We start from the raw sequence: 21,950 nt of genomic DNA, 5'->3' as shown, positions 1-21,950 counted from the left end.
AAATGTTTGGTTTTGGCAGTCTGTCAGACAATAATACTAATAAAAGTGGATGCTGATTATAGTTTACATCAATATTAGATAGTCAATTTAATTTCTAATGACTTTCTCTTGCAGTTATATCGTTGGGTAATTATACTGTATATAAAATGCGGGCATCAGGGAGCCGCTATTAATATGTAAGGCACTGAAACTGTAAAAAAATATTTTCTTCGTAAACATCTTGTATGCATTAGGCTTGGATTCTATTAGTGCTAAAAAATAGTGCAGAAAGAAACAAGCAAAAAAAATGGTGGTCAGTTTATTGATACGAATGTACTTGAAATTGGCAGAAAAAAAGATTACTCAAAAACAATGATACATACATAACATACAAACACTGTTTTGAAAGATACGGTGAACCTCAAACTAGATCTAATGGCTGAACTGAATATCTTGTTCGATCCACATCCTCTAATGCTGTAAGTGAATCCATCATTAGTGAGTTTGTCAGAGTCTCTGTTCAATCTCACACACTCTCTATCTCTTCTTCTTGCTCTCCTTTTTCAGTTTCTGTCGGATTTGTTGAACGGGTCCCTTTGGCTTTCGGTTCTGCTCAGAGCTGCGAGCGTCAGCCGGCTCCGGCGTCTCCACCTGCAGTTAGGAAATACAGCAGAAGAAATCATTTCAATTTGTAAGATGAACAGAGTAAATATTGAACTAATAGATTTTACCCAGCTGATTAATCACAGTAGTGTTTAGTATTACAAGTTTTCTGAAATGTTGTTTAAAAATGCAATCTAATTAAATATGCCCTAATTTGCATACATTTCCAGAACACTGGATAAAAAAAAACACAATGTCTTCAGGAAAAAAAGTTACACAATATAAGGTGAATGATATTTCTGGCAATATTGTTGACATGATTATAAATGTGACCCGGGGGGCGTATTACAGAAAGTTTCTTATCTTAGGTCTTAAGATATGATGCGTTAAATTAGGATTTTTTGTTTTACAGAAGCAAATCTTAACTTGATTTGGGATTCTTATCCTATCTTACTAAATAGTATCTTATCTCTAGTTAGGACATCTTAAATGGCATAATCAAGCTGGACAATCTGTTACCAAGAAACCAACACAGCTGATGAGATAAACTACATAATAGAAGCTACTTCACTTCATTCACTTGCACTACAACCAGCAATGCTCCGCGACTCTTTTGTTGGTCTCTATAATGCTGGTTGCAGTTTCTGTGCTAACTCTAATATGTTATGCACCAGTCTGTAATTACCAAAATATAACATCTTCAGGGTCCTCAAGAGTCTTTCTACCATTAAACATCTTCGTTCTTCATTTTCAACTATTAATAAATGTAATACATTGTCGGACAGCACAGTTGTAAGCGTTTTTTCCATTAGCTTTCAAATAATTTTGAAGTTAGGACAGCTGTGGGGTTGCCCTGAAGGTTTTTTGGCAAGTTAGGAGGTTTCTGTAATACCCCTTTCCTATCTGCAGTTAAGATAATGCACTTAGGAAATGCTGTTCTGTAATAGCTTTTGTCCTAACTGAAATGACCATTGTTACCAAACAGATAAGATTTTAAAGATTTCTGTAATACGCCCCCAGGACCACAAAACCAGTCATCAGTAGCACAGGTATATTTGTAGCAATAGCCAACAATACATTGCATGGGTCAAAATTATACACTTTTCTTTTTTATGCCAAAAATCATTAGGATATTAAGTAAAGATGATGTTCCATGAAGATATTTTGTGAATTTCCTACTGTAAATATATCTGATTAGTAAGATGCATTGCTAAGAACTTCATTTGGACAACTTTAAAGGCGATTTTCTCAATATTTTGATTGTTTTGCACCCTCAGAGTCCAGATTTATCCCAGCCAAACATTGTCCATACATCAGTGGAAAGCCTATTTATTCAGCTTTCAGATAATGTATAAATCTCAGTTTTGAAAACTGGTTTTGTGATCCTTTGACCGAAACAAGACATTGCAGATATGTGTGACGCTGCACCTGTGCGTGGCTCTTGGATGAGGGTATGATTACAGCTAAAATACAGAGGAGTTGAAAAATGGCCCCTAGAAATAATCCATAACGCAGGAGACTCTCGAAGAAAGTGGGTTCAGGAACCTCCGGAGGAGAAAGATCCAGATCAGCGGACATGACTGAGAGAAAACAACACATACACTCACAACAGGCTCCAAAAAACACGGCATCGCTATGATTTCTACAGAAACACGGCATCGCTATGATTTCTACAGACAACTCAATACAAGCTCATCAATGCTAAACTAACAGCAGCGTCTGATTATAACGCGGCACGCCACACAATATCATCACATATATAACATACAACACAAACCCATTACCTGGACATATAAATCGTAGTCTTTTCTGTGTTATGGAAAACTGATGAATACTGAAAAGGTCTTTTGAAACGGCAGACTTTCTCCGTTTGTTGTCAGATTTAGGATGAACACATCCGCTGCTTTTCCTCGAAAGTCTTTAGGGTTTCTTTCGGCTTTACTGCCACCTGCTGCACGGGAGGAGACATCTTACAAAGTTAATAAACGGAGGAATGGGCACATACGGATGGCTTAAATAATACTTCTTATATTGTAATCATTCAGTGTTTTATTTAAATTCAATATATTTCCTTTTACTTTAAGATGTAGGCTACTATTTCAGCGCGCCGCTAAAGTAGATGGGGTTTGTCACGTGGTACGTGTTACTTTTCTCAGCACGGATCAGGATGCACCAATCACAATTCACCGAACATACACTTTATTGTATATCATTATACTTAATATTATAAATTATTATTTCCATTTGTGTAAGGCATCTCTTCATGAGATATCAAAGCTACAAAAACATAGCTACATATGACAAATATCTATGTTAAGTTAAAATATATGACCCTGGATGAGTAGCACTGGTATATTTGTAGCAATAACCAACAATACATTATATGGGTCAAAATTATAAATTTTTCTTGTTTTGCCAAAAATCATTAGGATATTAAGTAAAGATCATGTTCCATGAAGATATTTTGTAAATTTCCTACCTTAAATATATCAAAACTTCATTTTTGATCAGTAATATGCATTGCTAAGAACTTCATTTGGACCATTTTCTCAATATTTTGATTTTTTTTGCACCCTCAGATTCCAGATTTTCAAATAGTTGCATCTCAGCCAAATACTGTCTGATCCTAACAAACTTACGCTTATTTAAAAAAAAAGCTTTTTTATTCAGCTGTCAGATGATGTATAAATCACAATTAAAAAAAAAAGACCCTTATGAATGATTTTGTGGTCCACGGTCACATTGTATTCTTCAAAGAATCTTGAAGTACTAGAAAAAAAAACCCACAGTAGCATATATGAGTAATACTCACTCAGTCACTCATCAGACATTCATGTTTCATTTCAAGGACCGACACACCACTCCAAACAAATAATATATTTAAAAGATCTTTATTTCCTATGATTAACTAATCGATAACTCATGGATAAATCTGCATGTAGACGTTTTACTGGTTGGTTTTCATCCAGGTTTTCACATTGGTTGTACAGGATGACAAGAGCGGCCACAGGAAAGGCTTTCTTTTTTCTTCTTTGGACGATGAGTTAGATTGTAGAAGGGAAATTTCAAAGCATGCCAAAGCATCCACGAAAGGAATCAACAACACTGGAACCTCCACACAGGACGAACGCAAAAGGAAGGCATCAGTTCTTTGGAGGAGTCTGTACAGGGAGGTCGCGGTGGGATGGACGGGAGTGTTAGGAGATGTTAGTAAGCTGAGATGTTGGCAGTATTGCATCGGGAAGGTCTTTGTGACTATATGGTCCGATATTAGGATGCAACGAATGGAAAACGGTCTCAACACAGAGAGGGAAGGGGGCCAGTCGACTGGCATCCACAGTGTCCCAGGGAAGACTGGTATTTTGTTGCTTGCTCTGCAGAGGAACACCAGAGCCCTGCAGTTTGATTCACGTCCACAGAAGAAACATTAAGACATTATTCTACATTGGTCCTATTGCAAAGTACAACACACAGAAGCAGACAAATATTCCTACGCAGCAGTAGACAGTCCAAGGCTGTTCAACCGAACAGAAAGTCATAGAAAAGAAACGATTACATACAACTGACCGAACATTCAATGAAGGAATTCAAAAGAATATGAGAAGAACACATCTGAATGGCCACTAAAAGACTATCTTTATTCGTTAATTACCCACCTATGTCTTTTGATTTAGACAAACATTCAGCTGCCCCCGTCTAAAACATGGAAATAAAATACTTTAGCAGTGTAATTTGATAAGTAATTTTCCAAAAATAGGAAAACGAAAGATCATTATGTAAAAAATAAATAAATATACAGCGTAGTTTTTCAGAAAATCATACATAAACTCGTCTCAAAACTTAATTTACAAATAAACAACAGATCTATTGGGCTGGTTGTCAATTGCACACATATTGCATAATAAAGTCATGCCATTGTACATTTGGATCACCATAATTATGATAATACATCTCTTAATAATTTATTTGCAAGCAATTATGTGAATATGCTGTTTATTATGCAATCTCAAATGACTTCAGTTGTCGTACTATGAACACGAGGGCATCACTTTCATACCTGCTAATATCCTTTCAGTATTGTGTCTTTGAACAAACAGCTGCTCTCGCATCGTTTTGGCTCAAATGCATGAATATTATTGATATCTGTTGAGGTGTTTGTTTTGTCCGAAAACAATGAGCTTTTGCGAGGGCCCATGCATATGGCTTCTAGTTTCAGCAAGTGGTTTTACACACTGTACATTAAAAGATGAATCTCACGAGACAACATTCAGGTCATACGCATCAAAAGAAAGAAGAAATTAGGACCATTACTACTTTTTTCATTATCATAAACATTAAGCAAATTTTTTATATTGAATTTAACTTATTAATTAATGCAATGCAATGTGATAAAACTAACACAGTCTCAAAGGTCCTAAACATTTCTTAATGCAAAATACACTTTTCTGATTCTGTGGTGAAATGTAACCTGGACGTGTTTTTGTGAGATTCACCCTAACAAAGACATTCCTGTAAATTCACAACCTGAACATTTTTATCTATTATTTTTCACAGCAACAGGACAGAATAAACACAGAAACGTGACAAGTCCACGGACGAGAAAGGTAAACAAATGCAAATAAAATGAAACGGACACCACAAGCATGAGTCTAACACTCACGTTACACACAGCTCTTAATTCTCTGTTGAACATTTAAAAGTACTTTGAAAAACTCTATATTAATATATTCTTAAATGTCTTACGCCCTTTCAGGGAAATTTCATAAAATGTGCATTCAGTGCATTTTCTTTCCTCTACATCGTATTATCAAAATGACAAATGCCACACGTACACAATATAATTATGCTCTATCTTTAAAACATGCTTCTATGTACATCAATTTATAGGTACATGCTGTAGAAACCAATTTGATCAATGCATATATACACAAGCATCATTGGGGATGAAGAGCGGAGCTGAACGCTTCGGATTGCTTTATTAGTATCGTTTTTATTCCATTCCAGTTAATACTTTGGCATCTCGGAGAGCGGAGTTTACTGAATGAGTTTGAGCTTCTAACAAAGGCGGCAGTGACGTCAACCAGGTATTCGAATGTATGTCAAACAGGCCGAGATCATGAAAACACGAGGACACAAACATTTCATTTGTACGATCCCAGCTTTAGTGCCTGTCAGGTTTGGCCAGATGAGATCTTCTATATGTGAGATACACAAACGTCTGGATTTGGCACTGTAATCGCAGCATTACAGTAAAAGAGATGTGTCTTTACCTTTACACTGACTGTGTAAACCATGCTTGACTCGTGTTGAATGTTTATTGCAACATTTCATGAATTATTAGCCCATTTAGCAATATAGTCCAATCTAACTGCACTATTACAAAACCATAGACCTGAATCCTCTTTCTTTTGGGCACATAAATGCAAATGCAACATGTTTTTATGTGTCTTATGAACCAAAGGCCTAATTTATCGACAATGTAAACAAATCTGCCCTACACCGGTCACTACTCCTGGGATGTGATCATTGCTTTGTAATTGTGCAAATGTGTAGATATTTGCAACATAAACTCGTCATTATTTGCACTCATGATTAGGCACAAAATTCTAGCTCACCAGTATATCCGACAAACAACATCCTGAAACAAATTCCTTCCTGTATATGGAATGAATTAAAAGCCTTTTGTAATATTTAATCCAGTTAAATGTAAAATAATATGATTTTTTTGTGCATTGTTGGTTTTTACTATTTTTGTATTTGCGTATTGTGTATTTGGCTGGCAAGTAGAAAACGGTGTGTAAAATATCATTCTGCTGGCTACTTCTCCTATTGCCATTTTGCGTTTGCTATTCAGGTGCACAACATTATTTGCAAATGTTGTTTCAGACCAAACGTGTCCGTTTCTCCTGCCTCGGTTTATGCTATGTGGCGAACATGTGATATTGTTCATCTTTTCAAGTATATTCTTTAGAATATTTTTGTTGGTGATTATGCAAAACAAACTGGCAGAGCGCGTACAGATGAGTGTGGGGTGTCAAGCAGTGGCGGGTGGGTTAGTTAGTTGGTTAGTCAGGCTGAGATGTGAGAAGTTACTTCTTGGCATTAAGGGCAGCCAGAGCACCGTCGATGTCTTCCTCCGGTTGGAGGGGATGCCACTGAGCGATGGGACGGCGCGGATTGGCCAACATGTCAGACCAGTGCTTAAGCGCTGTGCCTGAGGCTTTGCTGCCAATGAAGATCTTCCCGATGGCATCGTTTTTGCCGATCTTATCGTAATCGAAGACCGTCACCGCCACAAGGATTTTCTAGAGAAAAACAGAAAATCGTTTAGCCAAACTAATTCGAACGTATTAGAAAATCTGGTAGTAAAAACTGCATCAACTACTGATCAAAATATATTCAAATTGTTTTAAAGTTAATTAGTATTAATATTGCACAATATTTGTTCAATGTTCAAGAACTTGTGGTTAAGAATATGTTTAAATATTTTTTTTCCAAAATTGCAAATCAAATTTAATCATTGTTCTGGTAGAAATTGTTATAACATCATTTGGAGGGAATTAGAAAAATATAGTACATTATTTTATTACACCTGCCCACCCAAAAACTTTTTTTTGTGGATACAATGTAGGCATATAAATGCTAATTATTACCATATTTTCTGCAGTTGTAATAAAATTTAATTCTTTTAAGTGAATGTCGATGAAATTGTAAAATAAGTATTGGATATTAAATTTCCATTTTAAAGTACTTTATTTGGGCTTTAAACCCCAAAATAAGAAATAACAAATATCAAATATTACAGATTACCAATATTTATTTAAAATAAAGTTAGCTGCTTCTAAGAAAACAATTATAAAGAATTGGTTTACAGCCTGTAATACTGTCTTAAGTTATTAATTATATTTTATCAACAAAAAACATTTCAAATGCATCAGAAAAAGTATTAGAATTGATTACATCATATTACCCTGCACTGATCTTCTTTCTACATTGTGATTTTTAAAAAATCTTAAAAAAAAAAAAAAAATGTTACTGGCATTTTTATTTATTTAGTTTTATTATTATTTGCGGTTTTTTTTGTATTTTGTCTTGGTTTGCTTGGAAAAATGTACAGAAAAGCAATGATGAATATGAACTAATATGTTGCATGATGTGACTTTTCCAAACAAATAATAAGAATAAAAAAACGTAAGTTAAAGTCTACCTGCATCTGCTCCAGAGGGATCTCAAAGCTGAAGGACTCATTGTAGTACGGGTTCAATGTGTTCTTCTTCACCGTAGTCTTCTTCTTCTTTAGACGCTTGCCGTTCTGCAATAGCTGGATCTTCACATACGGGTCTGCAAAAGGTCAGATGTCGAGTTATTTGCATGATCAAACATATGAAATATATCTTGCTGGTCTCATATATCTCAGCTTGTTTCTCACCAGACAGGCCGCCCACGTCCATCTTCTTCAGGTTCTTGGCTTCGAGGATGCAAACGGTCAGTTTGCCCGCAGTAGGAACGTAACGCAGAGAGATGCAGATGTCACCGAGCTTCTCCGGCTGTAAGAATTAAATATGAATGGGTGATCGTTTATGATTTGAAGGTACTGATCCAAAGCATCTCTGCTTGCTTTCTTTTCGAATCTGTCTCAGAACAGTTAAAAATAGATCAAAAATAGATCATAATATCAGGTCCTTTAATAATCACCTCCTCTTTCTCAACGCTATCCAGGTCTCTCCACTCCTCAATCGGCTGTCCCAGATCCACAGTGTTCATGGCTAGTTTGACCTCACCGATGATGTCATGCTTGGAGAAGCGGTCATAGTCATACACAGACATGACCAGCGTCTTCCCACCCAGCTCCTCGTATGGGATCTAACATGGAAACCATTAAGAAGAATCAACGAATTATACATAAAGGTGTTTCAAACTGTTTTTGCAGCGCTGAGTCATAAATCTGAGCACAGAACATATTGTCCTTTGAGGATTGTTATATATAGGAGATGCAAGCTGTTTTTGCTTAGTTCTGCCATCGATAGACAGATTAGTTAATCGTTTAATAAATGTATCTTAAAATATATTTTAAAGTATTAAAATAATATTAAATATTCTAATTAATTAATTTAATATATTAAAATATAGTAAAAGTTTGTGAAGCAAAGCCTATAAACATTTTTTAAAAATTTGAATAAAAGGATATAGTGTAATATCTTAAAATATATTACAAGTTTGTGAATACAAAATTAATATGATTTTATACAACATATATTAAATACAATATATTGAAAAGTGTGAGATTGTGAATCCAAACCATACATGTTTTTGATCACATAGTATAATATCTTAAAATATATGAAAAATTTGTGACTAATGTGAATTACAACTGATAAACATTTTTTTAAATATTAAAATTTTAAATTATAATACATAATAAAATAGTATTGAAATTATAATGCATAATCAAATATTATAATATTTTAAAAATATATTAAATGTTTGTGACTATGTGACTCAAAGCCTATGAACATTCTTGAATTTTTTTTTTATTTTTGTTTAAATATTAAAATATTAAATTATAATAAATAATCAAATAGTATAATAAATTAAATATTTGTGACTGTGAATCAAAGCCTGTAAACTTATTTAAAAAAAAATTCATATATTCAAATATAAAATATTAATATATAATCAAATAGTGTAGTATTTTAAAATATATAAATATATATATTAGTATTTTTAAAGAAAATGACATTCAGTTTACAGTTGATTTTTCTAATCGTGTTTTTTTGTAATTATTTTTCACATCATTTGCATGAGAAAACCTCCTCCTCACTTGGCTTTGTTTTCTCTATCTCGCTCATACAGTGCGCAGATACGGCCGATCCATTTTTAGAAACACAGTCAGCCGTTCTCACTGTAAAGCAGGGGCTTTGAAGATGGACAATTGTTCCTGTCCTAGATCACTTTTCTCCGAGTGGGACTATTAGAGATCTACCAGTGTCCACCAGAGGATGCTCGGCCCCTCCGGAGCTCATTACTGACTCTGGGAAACTAAAGCTCGTTCAGGAGCTGCTGGAAGCATTAGGACTGAAATGCTGGTGTTGCAGAAAACCACCAATAAACACTAATGACAGACCAACATCACTGGAGGCATATCGCTATTTTAGTTTTATTCGATATTTGTAATGCGTTAGAGCCAGGGTCTTACTGATCATACAAGTTTTATTATATATTATCAAAAAACATCTATTTGCTGTTTGAGAAATCATTAAATATGTGTATATATATATATATATGCTTTATGCATCTATATTTGACCAACAAAATGACTGACATTACAATGAGTCCTTTTAAAATAATAAACAGCTTACCTTGAAGACAAAGGATTCGTTGAACACTGGGTTGAGGGTCTTTTTGTGCACCTTGGTGTCAAACTTCTTCTTCTTGTCTGGTAGGATGAACACTTTAACGTAAGGGTCGGACGTTCCGCCAGAGTCCATGGAAATCAGATCGGCACACTGCATGATTCCCACGGTCAGCTGTGTATATAAAGCAGAAGCAAGAGAAGAGACATATTGAACAGAAAGAATATCTTGTAGAAATATCTATCTATGTAGAGATCTCTTTGGTACATTTTAAATGATATTAAATGGACAACAAATAGTCTCCTGCTTCTCAGACTTTTCTTGAGAAATTTACACTAAAATTTGCCTTTGGGATGTGCTTCCATATAATAAATAACAGTACAGAAATGGCCGTCAAATGCCTGTCAAGGTTTATGCATTATTTTAAACCGAATTATAAACTGAAAGTCTTGTTTATGAAGACAGTTTTTTTAATAAAGAAATTAATACTTTTATTCAGCAAGGACATTCATTTGAAAACCCATGGTAAGAATAACGTTTCACTGTCATTAATGTTTGTTTAAACTCATTTTGGTTGAGCCGCAAGCAACTTTACCTACAGCTGTGACTCAGCCGTGCTGTTAAACACCATCATTAGTGAAAGATACAGCGCAGCACGAGCACAAACTCTCTCAAAGATCATAATACAGGGAACTTTTAAGAGATGTATTAGTTAAAAGAATAGTTCACCCCAAAAAAAAGAAAAACAAATCTGTCATTGTTTACTCAGTCTCATGTTGGTCCAAACACAAACATGCTGTTATTTTTCAGTGGGACACAAAACGAGAACTCTTGAGAATCTTCTCAAAAGTCCTATTAATTACCCCAGGACTTTTGTACTTAATCATATAATTGTGCCCAAATGCATCTTAATATATTTTAATATGAGCCAAAATGAATAACAAGACGTTTCATTATCAAAAAAAAAAAAAAAAAGATGATAAAATGAGAAACACCTCTAAAAAAATTAAAACCCTGCAGATTAAAAGAGGCCTAAAATGACCTAATTTGATGATGTTGACTGCAAACAAAACTATATGGGCCATTCTACAGAATTGGGGAAAAAAGTATTTTCCAAAAACAATTTGTATGTGTATATACGGGTATGGTATATTTGTATGGTATATTTGTCCTCTCCCCAAATTTGTCACTACCGAAACACAGTAATAATAATTTAATTAGAAGGCTTATATTGACCTTTTAAGAGTCTGCTTACATCTACATTGTAAATATATATTTTTTTGCTATTTTATTACAAATTTTTCAGAGGTAAGTCAATAACAATTTCATTTTTATGCTTTTTTTTTTTTTTGTTACATTTTAAATGCTTTTTAAATGTGCTTTTTGGTTGAGAGACAGCATTTTGCAACAATTCTGTAGTATGGCCCAGATAATTATATAGTATATATGTATATAAATTATTATTAAATATATCAGCTTTAATGCACTTCTGAAAATAACAAGCAGTCGAATGTCAAAACTTTTGTGTTCAACAACAAAAATAACCATTCAAAAGGTGCAATTTAGCTTACAATAAGCAAAAGTGGAAAATATTATGTTCAATATGTTGGGAAACACAGTCATGTTTGCATTTTCTTCTGTCACTGACCTTGAAATGAAGCATACAATAGTGTCTTCAGAGTCATTCATACATGTGAAATTGGGCTGAGAATTGAATAAAAAGTTGTAATCTGGCTCAGAGGAAGATAGGAATCATGTCTCTGTGGTGTTTTTCTGCTGATTGCTGTCGAAAGCAAAAATGCTACAAAATGCATCAGATTTTGTGATAAAATGTGTCGTGCTTTTGCCAAACAGCCACTAGCATTGGAATCAGCACCCCAAATTTAGTATGAAACAAACATTGGATTTCATTCAGCAGATATGATACTGGGTGATGTTATTAGTTTATATTCCAGCATATGATATCATTAATCTGACATCCTAACCTTGTTATCCTGGAAGTCGTAATCCAACGAATACTGAAGCTTTCCGAGTTTCTCCACTTCTTTTTCCTCTTCCTCTTTCTCCTCCTCCGTCAAACCAGTTTCTCCTTCTTCTTCATCATCATCATCCTGGTTTTTCTGTAGGGCAAATGACAAATAGATTTAGCGAGTTGATATCTGGGACGAAAGTATATCTGGTTCCTGTCTATAAGCATGCCACAAGCTCAGGGCCCAGTCAGTTGCAGTAAGGTTGGAGAGATGCTTCTACCTGGCCTGACCTACTGGTTATCTGCCATAGAGGACTCTGAGTATGTTGTCATTCAGGGCAGGATGCTGCAAATGACTCGAGTTCACAATTTTTATTGGTGACACTTTTTTCTTGGCTTTCCACGGTTTAATTCCTTCTTTAATACAATTACGTTTTGACTCTATATTCAAATTAGGTTTGGTAGTAAATGAAAAACAAAAGAGCTTTTATTGATATGCATAATTTGGCATGCAAGCGTTTTCTCATCATCAGCATGATAAATTTAACTGTTCATCAGTGATACTCCAGGGAACGAGTGATGACAGCAAATTTTTAAAGAAGAACAGACTCCTTTGTGCTATTCTTGGCGTATGAAATGCTGACATGTCGTTCTTGTGTTTCTGAACATCATCCAAACTGCAGGAAGAACAAAAAATCTATAATGTGCAGAATTAATTTTTTGTTTCCACAAATAGGTCACAATTCCAGGATTATGCAGTGGCCTCGAAAACTATTTGGACACTAACCACACTTCAAAATGTCTGAAAGTTATATCGCATTACAGCAACGGGTTTCACCGTTATTAATTACCATCATTACCTATGAGAATATAGAAATACAGAATATTTTGTAAAAGAAATGATGCATCATTTGCATCCCAAATGCCACTTGGTTTGATATTTTATCATCTAATACAATTACATTGAGACATTTTATGTGTGGCTGAAGCATCTAAATAGTTTTTGAGTTCACTTTATGTGAAGATGATGCATAACAGAATTATTATGCTATATGAACCGAATCTTTGTGCATTACATCTTGAGGATTTAAGGCTTGAAATATTAACTAATTTACCCAGGTTTTTAACAGAAATGTAAAACTGATTTAAAGATTTTTTGATGGATGTTTTAATGTGCCACCAAAGAAATTGTCACTCTCAAGTCAGTTCCTAACCATATCCATACAGCAACAAATTAAAGGGCACAGCAGAATATGTGCTTATATTAAAAACAAATTCTTCATTTCCATTTGCTTTTAAAAGAATTCAGTAGTTCACTTATTTTTGTTACATGAAACTGAATCGATTATATGATCACAGAACATGAGCTTATATAGTTAAGGTTTACAGCTAGCTCTAGCCCCTGAGACATCAGGATTTCAGTGCAGTTAAAACAGCCATGCCCTTTAACACATGCATTCATTGTGAGTCTTGTGGGTCGTCTCTTACTAACTCCAAACATCTTGCCAGTATTAGTGAGTTAATAATTAGTTATTCCATTCACACCTTCTACACAAATATGACTATTTGTTATTGTACTAAGATAATTTTTGGTCCACTTAAGTGGGGTTTTCATTTGCATTGTAATTTTCCTTTGTTTTTTAACTGTATTCTTGTCAAGCAGCAGGTACAAAAGGCTTAAAACAAGGAAGTTACAACAGCCATTCCATCCAATCCCACCCACGCGGTGCTAGCACTCAGCGGCCAAACAGCTGTGCCGTTCATCCGTCCACCTACCGTAGCGCCGACGCCCATGAGCGTCAAGAAATGCGGCGCATTAGACACATAGTGGGAGGAAGGAGAGCAGAGAGAGAGGGAGAGGTTGAACTCACGACACACCAAAAAACAGAACCAAAGACAGTCAAGACAGTAAACAACACCAAGAGCACCATTTTGAGAAATGACACACTGCCATGTTTAAGACATCTGTATGCAAAGAGGTTTGGAATAAAGTTCTGGCATTACGCTTTTAAGGATCAAACTACGAAATGAGTGTCTTTTCTATATCAAATGATATCTGTAAATTTCAGTAAGACTGTAGATCAAAAACTGTTAGTAAACTTCATTATGCCATCTTATGCTAAAGTAACAAGGTAACCAGTGTTGGGGGTAATGCATTACAAATAACAAGAAAATGTCATTTTAAATTTAAATTAAGTTAATTTTTCAAATAAGTAAAGCAAGTTACTTTATTTTCCCATTCATTCACTGCATCTCCTGTTCCCGTCAGAGAGAAATTGGGACTGAGGTGCAAAGGCAGAGGTACTTTCTTCAGCCTGAGGTTCAATCATTTCACTTTTGGCATGAAAGCTGTCAAAAATATAACTTTTAGCTTTTTTTTGTTAATAAAAATGTATAAATAAGCCTGGCTCAGGTGACAAAAAGCAATGCAATGCATTACTTTCCATAAAAAGTAACGCAATTAGTAATTTTTTTATGAAGTAACACAATATAAAAGTTTAAACTATAAAAACTACAAACTTTAAAACTTTCTCCAACACTGAGGGTAACAGTAAGTTTCCAGAAACATTATGCAAATCTAATATTATAGATATTACTGATAAAATGCTAACATATATATATATATATATATATATATGGGTATTTGACGTATCAATGTGCCCTATGGTGTGACAGAAAAATTTAAAAATAACAAATAAATAACCTCTAACATTGAAGATAAACCTCTTTCATGCTATTTGTAACTCTAAGAATGAAGATACATTTTATCTCATGTTATTTGTATGTTAAGTATTTTTTTTTACATTTTTGCTGTCACACCATAGGACACAGTCCAGTTTTTATTTGTCAATTACCCATATATATATATATATATATATATATATGTGTGTTTTTTTTTTTAAATGTGCATCCTTGTGAGAAAAGAAACTACCTGTAGTGCATTATGAGTGGAGATTTTTTTGTTGTTCAAACTGATTAATTAAAAAAGTGATGCATTCAGCAACAAATTAAGTGACTGTCTTTAAGAGTGTCACTAAATCAATCGCTCAACCAATTAGTTCAAAAGCATATTTATTCACTGAGTGACAAATCAACTGAAGTGTATTTCTAAGTGACTCAGTGTGCTTTGAACTACAAGTTGTAACTGATAATATTGATTATAAGTTGTAAGTTACTCACTATTTATTTCTGGTTTAATAATAAGAAACTATATTGCATTCACAATTGTACTGCTGGTCTGAATTCTGTAAGATTATTTCATGATATAACGTAACATAATAATGAAAGCCACTCAATTTCATAGAATGATTTTAAAACTCTTATCTTCTTATGATTGAAATCACATGAGCAGCACACTTGTTTTGGAACATTCAGTGTACCATTTCTCTTCAAAGAAAACAAAACACTCACATTACTCACAAACACAATAAAGAAAAGCATGAAGCTAATAACATAACAGACTCTCCTTCATTATCAGTGCAACACACACTAAAGTGGTCTGAGGCTTATTTTCATTTCTTAATGATGCAACACTAATTTTTGTTGATGTGCCCAGTTAATACACAAGATAATATCATCCAGTTTTAATTCTAAAATCAAACAGATTGAAGTGTGCATCAGTTGTATTAGTTACATTATGTAATGCTGTCATGTTGGGTGCTGCTGAACACTGTTACATACATCTCCCTGCATGTTCTTCATGTTGAAGCCGTCCTTTCCTTTTTTGCCTTTCTTGTTCTTCTTCTTCTTACAGCAGCATTTCTTAATGATACAGAAGCAGCAGGTGAGGACGAGGAGGGCGGCCACTACAGCGATGGCGATTAGCGCCCATGGAGGCACTGCAGAGCATCATGGGATAAAAATGAAAGAAATTTATTTAGAAGATGGGTTGTCCCCAAGAGTGTGAAGGGTGTGAATGTGATTTTATAACATGTCAACCAAAAAGTATGGAGAAAGTTATGACATTTTAATGAAATATTACAAATACAAACAAAAAATAAAATAGTGAATTGTGACTGCATGTTGAATTGAAGGAGTAAAGCACAGCACATTAATGGAATAGTTCACCCAAAAATGAAAATTGTAGCTGTAGAAGAGTTTGCTTCTTCAAGGGAAGAGATTTGGAGAAATTTAGCATTACTATCTTACTAATGGATCCTCTGCAGTGAATGGGTGCCGCCAGAATGAGAAATCAAACAGTCCATAATCTATAATAACGCTTCCTCCAGGATAACAAGTCTATAATCTAAAATAATGCTTCCTCCAGTGAAAAAGTTCATCCCCTGTTGTCGTCTTACATCAAAGTCCTCCCATTTATTTGTTTAGATCTGTTTTAGAGAGTTTTCCCTTGTAAACGTTGCTTGATCTCTGCATATTTCTCTCCTAATTCAGACGAGACAACTTTTTTGCTTGAGAAAGCAATATTATGGATAGAAGACTTGTGTTTTCATTTCACAAGATGTTAACTGATGGACTGGAGTGGCGTGGATTACCTGTGGATTATTGTGATGTTTTTATCAGCTGTTTGCACTCTCATTCTGATGGCACCCATTCACTGCAGAGGATCCATTGTTGAGCAAGAGATGCAATGCAACATTTCTTCAAATCTGTTCTGATGAAGTGTTAAATTCTCAACAAATTCTCATTTTTGAATGAGCTATTTCTTTAAGTTGCTCTTTATTGCATTGAGCTTCTACTGTTCAGAAAGAAGGTAAGTTTGGTCAGATATCTAGAGGCCTGACAATTTGGCCACCATTTAAATCCATAAAACATCTTCAGCATAATGATACACTATTGATTTTCTTGATGTAGTGGGACTGTAATATATCTCTGCAGGACTTACATGGGATTTTATCGATCTCATTGAGGAACTTGCTTTTGATTTCCTCAAAGACATCATTCTTGTTCACGGGTGCCTCAGACTCAGTGGAGTTGTCCGCAGGTGTGGAGACGGCGGGGGCCATCGTCATGGTGTGTGACGGGTGGGTGACGCCGAGTCCCGTGGGCTCCGGGCCCACCATGGCTTCTGGCTTCTTTTTGAAGAGGTTCCACTTCATGATCTCTGGCTCGACCACTCAGGGACCCTGGAAGAGTTTAACAGAATTGAAAGACCAAATACAAACAAAACAGAACATATATTGAAGTCTGGAATGATTTTTGATCTTAAGGATGATCAGCCTTAATCAGCGCACTACCGTCTTCTATGTAGGAAGTGCAAAGTCTGCAGCATTAAAAAAATAATAATTTTCACAGTATATTTATTATTATGAGAAACTTCAAACTAAGAGCTTCTTGAATAAAAAACAAATAAGCAAACAAGGCTGAGACCTCTCAGAAGCGTCACAAGCAGCTCTTTTTAATAACGAAATGGATGGTCTTGCATTTAAATAATGAAAGGGAGAAATAAAGCATCAGAGCTTCAGGCTGTTAAAGGATGCGGTGGAAGATAAACGACAAAACACCGCATTGCAGGACAAAACACGAAACAGTTTGTCCTGGGATGCCTCAGTGCCTTTGACTTGTTCTGGTTCCTGTAAATTTTGCACTAATTTTCCTTTAGGTTATTAAAACAGGACTCCTCCTCACATTACCTAGAACATCCTTGTATGGGAAATAATTCTGTCTCTGATTTGACATTCACTGCAGCATTCACCTCCAAAATGTCAGATAATATCTGCTGTCACTGCAGATAGCTTCTCACAACCTTGTGAAGGAAAACCCATAAAACTTCTGACTTTAAATGAGGATAGCGCTGCTGGCAGGTTGAACATACTGCTAGATAATATTTCTAATAAAATGAAACAGCAGGACAATGCAGTCTTAACAAGGAGCTCTGATATGTATCGAGATAAATACGTGGATTCAATTAGAAATAAAGAGGTCTGAAACTACATCCTGGATTTATTATTGCTGGTGGATAAACACAGCAATAACTAAACACAATCGAATTAACATGATTTTATGAAAAAATGAAAAGATGCATAAATACTAAATGTAGGTAGAATCTTAAATCTCAGACCTAAATCCAACAGTCTTAAAACACACACACACACAAAGTTAAAATATTTACTAACGACAGACAAATTATTATAATAATTATTTGATTTATACTTATTATTAATAAAGAATTATTAATAAAATATTAAAACAAATCTTCAATAAAATTACAATTATTTTTTTTTTATATTAAAAGTAATTTATAATAAAATGTTAAAATGAATTAAGGAAAATTTAAATTAAATAAAAAAATTAAGAATTACAACGTGTAAGTCAATCTCTTATTCGTTGCTGAAATATCTTCAGCAGGTGTCACTGTCAACGAGAAAAAAAAATGAAAAAGAACTGAAAATGTGAGTGCTTTTGATCAAACCAGAGTTTACAAGGATATTAACAAAAATCACACTACTGAGTAAGTTTAGATTATTTAAGTGCTACTAAAAGGATCATTTTTAATGGACACTAATGTATTCTGTAAGCTTAGAATGAGAAAATGCATACTTATTATTAGTGGTTGACTGATATGGGTTTTTCTACGATTGATGCAGGTACTGATACCTAAAGATTTACTTTAGCCTTAGCAAATGAGATGTGAACAAAATTGCTCAAATAAAAATTTCACACACTACTAATTAACAATTAAAGGGATACTCCACTCCAAAATGAAAATTTTGTTATTAATCACTTCCCCCCATGTCGTTCCAAACCCATAAAAGCTTCATTCGTCTTCGGATATTTTAGATGAAAACCGTATGAAAAACATCGTCAGAATACTCCATCTGCCATCAATGGTTCAACCGTAAAGGTCATTGCACACCGAGCCCGAACTTTTCGCACGTTAAAAAATAAATACGACCTCACGTTGTGTTAATCACGTTTACACACTGCCTCCGAAACTTTCGTCCGTCATAAAAAAATTCAGATCTGGTTCGATTTTCTGCGTTTTCGCATCCGTAGCATGCATTTGGATAGGAAAGGATGAGGAATACAAAAAAATGGAAAAACGCACAGGAACATTTCGGACTTGGAGTGCAATGACCTTAACATTATGAAGCGACGAGAATACTTTTTGTACGGAAAAAACAAACAAAAATAATGACTTTATTCAACAATTCGGCACAACGTCACCGTAGCGCCATTTTGGAGAGTATCGCCGGACGCAAAATGCGTACGCTCTTCCACGTCAGCCGCGACATAGGGATGCGCTGTTTGCGTTCAAATCAAAGCGTAAATCTACGTAGAAAATGTATCCTTGTGTCGCGGCTGACACAGAAGAGAGTACACATTTTGCGTCCAGCGATACTCCACAAAATGGCGCTATGGTGACGTTACGGTGACGAATTGTTGAATAAATTAGTTAATTTTGTTTTATTTCCATACAAAAAGTATTATTGTCGCTTCATAACTTCACGGTTGAACCACTGATGGCAGATGGACTATTCTATGTTTTTCATACTTTTCTGGACCTTGACAATGGGACAATCACAAGCCTCAAAAATATCTTAAATTGTGTTCCGAAGACGAACGAAGCTTTTAAGGGTTTGGAATGACATTGGGGTAAGTGATTAATGGCAAAATTTTCATTTTGGGATGGAGTATCACTTTAAGGTAATCAGCTCTCTGTGCACTGGATAAAAACTAAATATTCAAGATGAGTTTGTTTTTTGTTAACAAAACGGCAGTGAAATGCACACACGAATCAAAACGAATCTGCGTGTTTATATGTTAGTGTTTCTTCGGTCAGTTGAAATATATGTATTATATATGGTCTCTGTCACAGCATTGGCTTCTGATTTCTAGGATTTTCAGCATTCTCCTCTTGTATCTGAGCTACGCTTGAGAAAAACAATCCGAAATTGCCTCCTTCCCCGCCATCCGCCAATAAACAACCATAAATACTAATCAATACCAATCTAAACAAAGCCAGCTATTGACTATCATTTGTAATCTGTTCTTCTCTGAAAGAATCGAATGGGTTTGATTTAGCAAATGCACATCTCCCTTCCAATCCATGCTGGATAAATCTTCAAAATGACAAGATCCTCAGCCTCCACCCTTCAATACATGCAAAACCAATCTGCACTATTTAGGTAGCAATCACTGATGATACCAGCGTTCGAGGGGCTGCATTGATTTTGTGGAGTAGCTCGACATCTATCCACTGTTGTCCGCCGCTGCAGAGCTCACCTGCTGCGTGCCACTGACATTTGTGCTCAGAGCTGCTTTATTGACTGACAACGCTGTGTCACCATCTCTGTTCCTCAAGAGTACAGCACGCTCACACCCTGATAGTCATGAGGACACTCTGCCATAGCTGGTGTGTATAAGGGGCTTTTGATCAGTTCGGGGGGCTTTGTATTGGCAATGTTCCCAATACAAATTTCAGTAGTCTTCAATAAAAAAAAACAGCTCTGTTATTAATTACAACATATAAAACTTCAAAACAAAGCAATAAATAAATAAATTATGAAAATAACTAAACTATTTATAGGCTTTGATTAACAAAATTTTATATATTTTAAAGTATATATGAAATATTATGTATTAAACATTATATATTAATATAGTATTATATATATGTGTGTGTGTGTGTGTGTATTTTATTAAATATAATAATATAAATTATATTGATATATTATATTAACTACATTACAAAATATCGGATTACATGTTATAATATTATATTTTCATATTTAAAAGGGTTTGTAAGTTTTGATTCACACAGCCACAAACCTTTAATATATTTCCTTTTATTAACCTCTGATGTAACTATTTGATTATATATTATAATTTTATATTTTAATATTTAAAAAAAAATGGAAAAAAATAATATGCTTGATTTACTGTTTGATCATATGTCTATTGATTCATTTCAAGGAAAAACAGATACTGATGAAATATATGATATGATCTGCCTGTAAGACACTACCAAATTCATGAATGGTACATGCAAATCTAGGCTGATTATGTTGGGTCTGAAGAGGATGAACACTGAAGAGGCTGAGATGTGATCTGTCTGAATTGTGGAGACAAATTAATTTACAGCTCGCTCTAAATGAGCATCCAAGACATGCGGACAGAACTGGGATAAGCGGTCAGTCGGCGCACGGGGTTTCACCCTGATTATGTGTGTCAGCGACGGGAACACTCTGGATATAGACATACATTCGTCTAGACCACGTCCGACCTGGAAACAGAAGAAATTAGAGATTGCAGAGTGAGAGTTTGCTTCTGTTGGTGTGGAAAAACCAGAGAAACAAATCCACGAGGAAATCAATAAGGTCAGAAATCGTATCTGCCATAAAGCAAATCAAATTATAGGTAAAGCTAAAGCTACAGGCAGTGATCTTTATGTGCTCTGTCATTGATATGCTGTTATTTTATGTACTTCTTAACTGCCTTAAAGACCCTGTTAGCATTCAAGCTCTCCCGAGAACCATCCTTACACAACCAGAGAGCTTCATAAACGTCTCATCTAATGAATGGAGACAGATAGTCACATCTCCTTCACTGGCACAGCCGCTAGCATGACAACTATCCTCACGCAACCCTGATAACATCCATTTACAGTAGTATATACACCCTTGGCAATGCCATCTGCACTGAAGAGCCTGCTTATCTCAGAGATCTCACGCTCTCAACTGAATCTCAATGCAATGCTGTTTCTGGAATATCTGCAAAGGGTTTTCTCCTGAGGAGATCTGTGATGGACAGTCCTGCAGATTATAGAAAAATCAATAACCAGTCCAGTAACCCAGCAAAGCAACACTACTCATCTGAAATAACCGCCACAGCTGGTCACTACCATATGTAGTGTACGCCTACTTAGACAAGGAAAAGATTGTTTGAGTGATGTGTAAAAGCAGAGTTTTTTTTTTTAAACATGACGTTTAGGAACATAATTTTTTTTGTTTATAAAAAAAATAAATAAAATTTTAAAAAGTCCATGACCAGACATACAGAATACAGGACAGGATACAGAGAACATCAAAACATGGGAGGAAATATATGTAAACTTTTTGATTGTACAATAAAAACATAAATATATA

General features: G+C 34.9%; 2 protein-coding genes across 6 annotated transcripts in view; both read right to left on the bottom strand.

The window, feature by feature from the left end:
• Nucleotides 1-283: 283 nt before the first annotated feature.
• Nucleotides 284-2,489, bottom strand: manbal (mannosidase beta like). The gene is made up of 3 exons (XM_079378119.1): nt 2,367-2,489; nt 2,011-2,162; nt 284-630 (listed from the first exon to the last, which is right to left on the bottom strand). The coding sequence occupies exons 2-3, from the start codon at nt 2,158-2,160 to the stop codon at nt 517-519; spliced, it is 264 nt and encodes an 87-aa protein (XP_079234245.1). The 5' UTR covers nt 2,161-2,162; nt 2,367-2,489; the 3' UTR covers nt 284-516.
• Nucleotides 2,490-3,464: 975 nt separating this feature from the next.
• Nucleotides 3,465-21,950, bottom strand: part of LOC306845361 (synaptotagmin-2-like) — a 48,344-nt gene continuing 29,858 nt past the window's right edge. For 3 of the 5 annotated variants that reach the window (XM_079378114.1, XM_079378115.1, XM_079378116.1), the window contains 8 exons: nt 16,748-16,988; nt 15,586-15,743; nt 11,921-12,055; nt 9,942-10,109; nt 8,278-8,445; nt 8,012-8,129; nt 7,790-7,923; nt 3,465-6,887 (listed from right to left, as the gene is read on the bottom strand). In XM_079378114.1, the coding sequence (XP_079234240.1) occupies nt 6,672-6,887; nt 7,790-7,923; nt 8,012-8,129; nt 8,278-8,445; nt 9,942-10,109; nt 11,921-12,055; nt 15,586-15,743; nt 16,748-16,961 (1,311 nt within the window). In that variant the 5' untranslated portion in view covers nt 16,962-16,988 and the 3' untranslated portion in view covers nt 3,465-6,671. The remainder of the gene's footprint in view (nt 6,888-7,789; nt 7,924-8,011; nt 8,130-8,277; nt 8,446-9,941; nt 10,110-11,920; nt 12,056-15,585; nt 15,744-16,747; nt 16,989-21,950) is intronic. The other 2 variants (XM_079378117.1, XM_079378118.1) reach the window with 1 other exon arrangement.

This window comes from Barbus barbus, assembly GCF_936440315.1.
Source record: "Barbus barbus genome assembly, chromosome: 25".
Taxonomy (NCBI): Eukaryota; Metazoa; Chordata; class Actinopteri; order Cypriniformes; family Cyprinidae; genus Barbus; species Barbus barbus.
The sequence above is the reverse complement of the archived record's forward strand: the minus strand, read 5'-3'. Positions and strand labels throughout refer to the sequence as shown.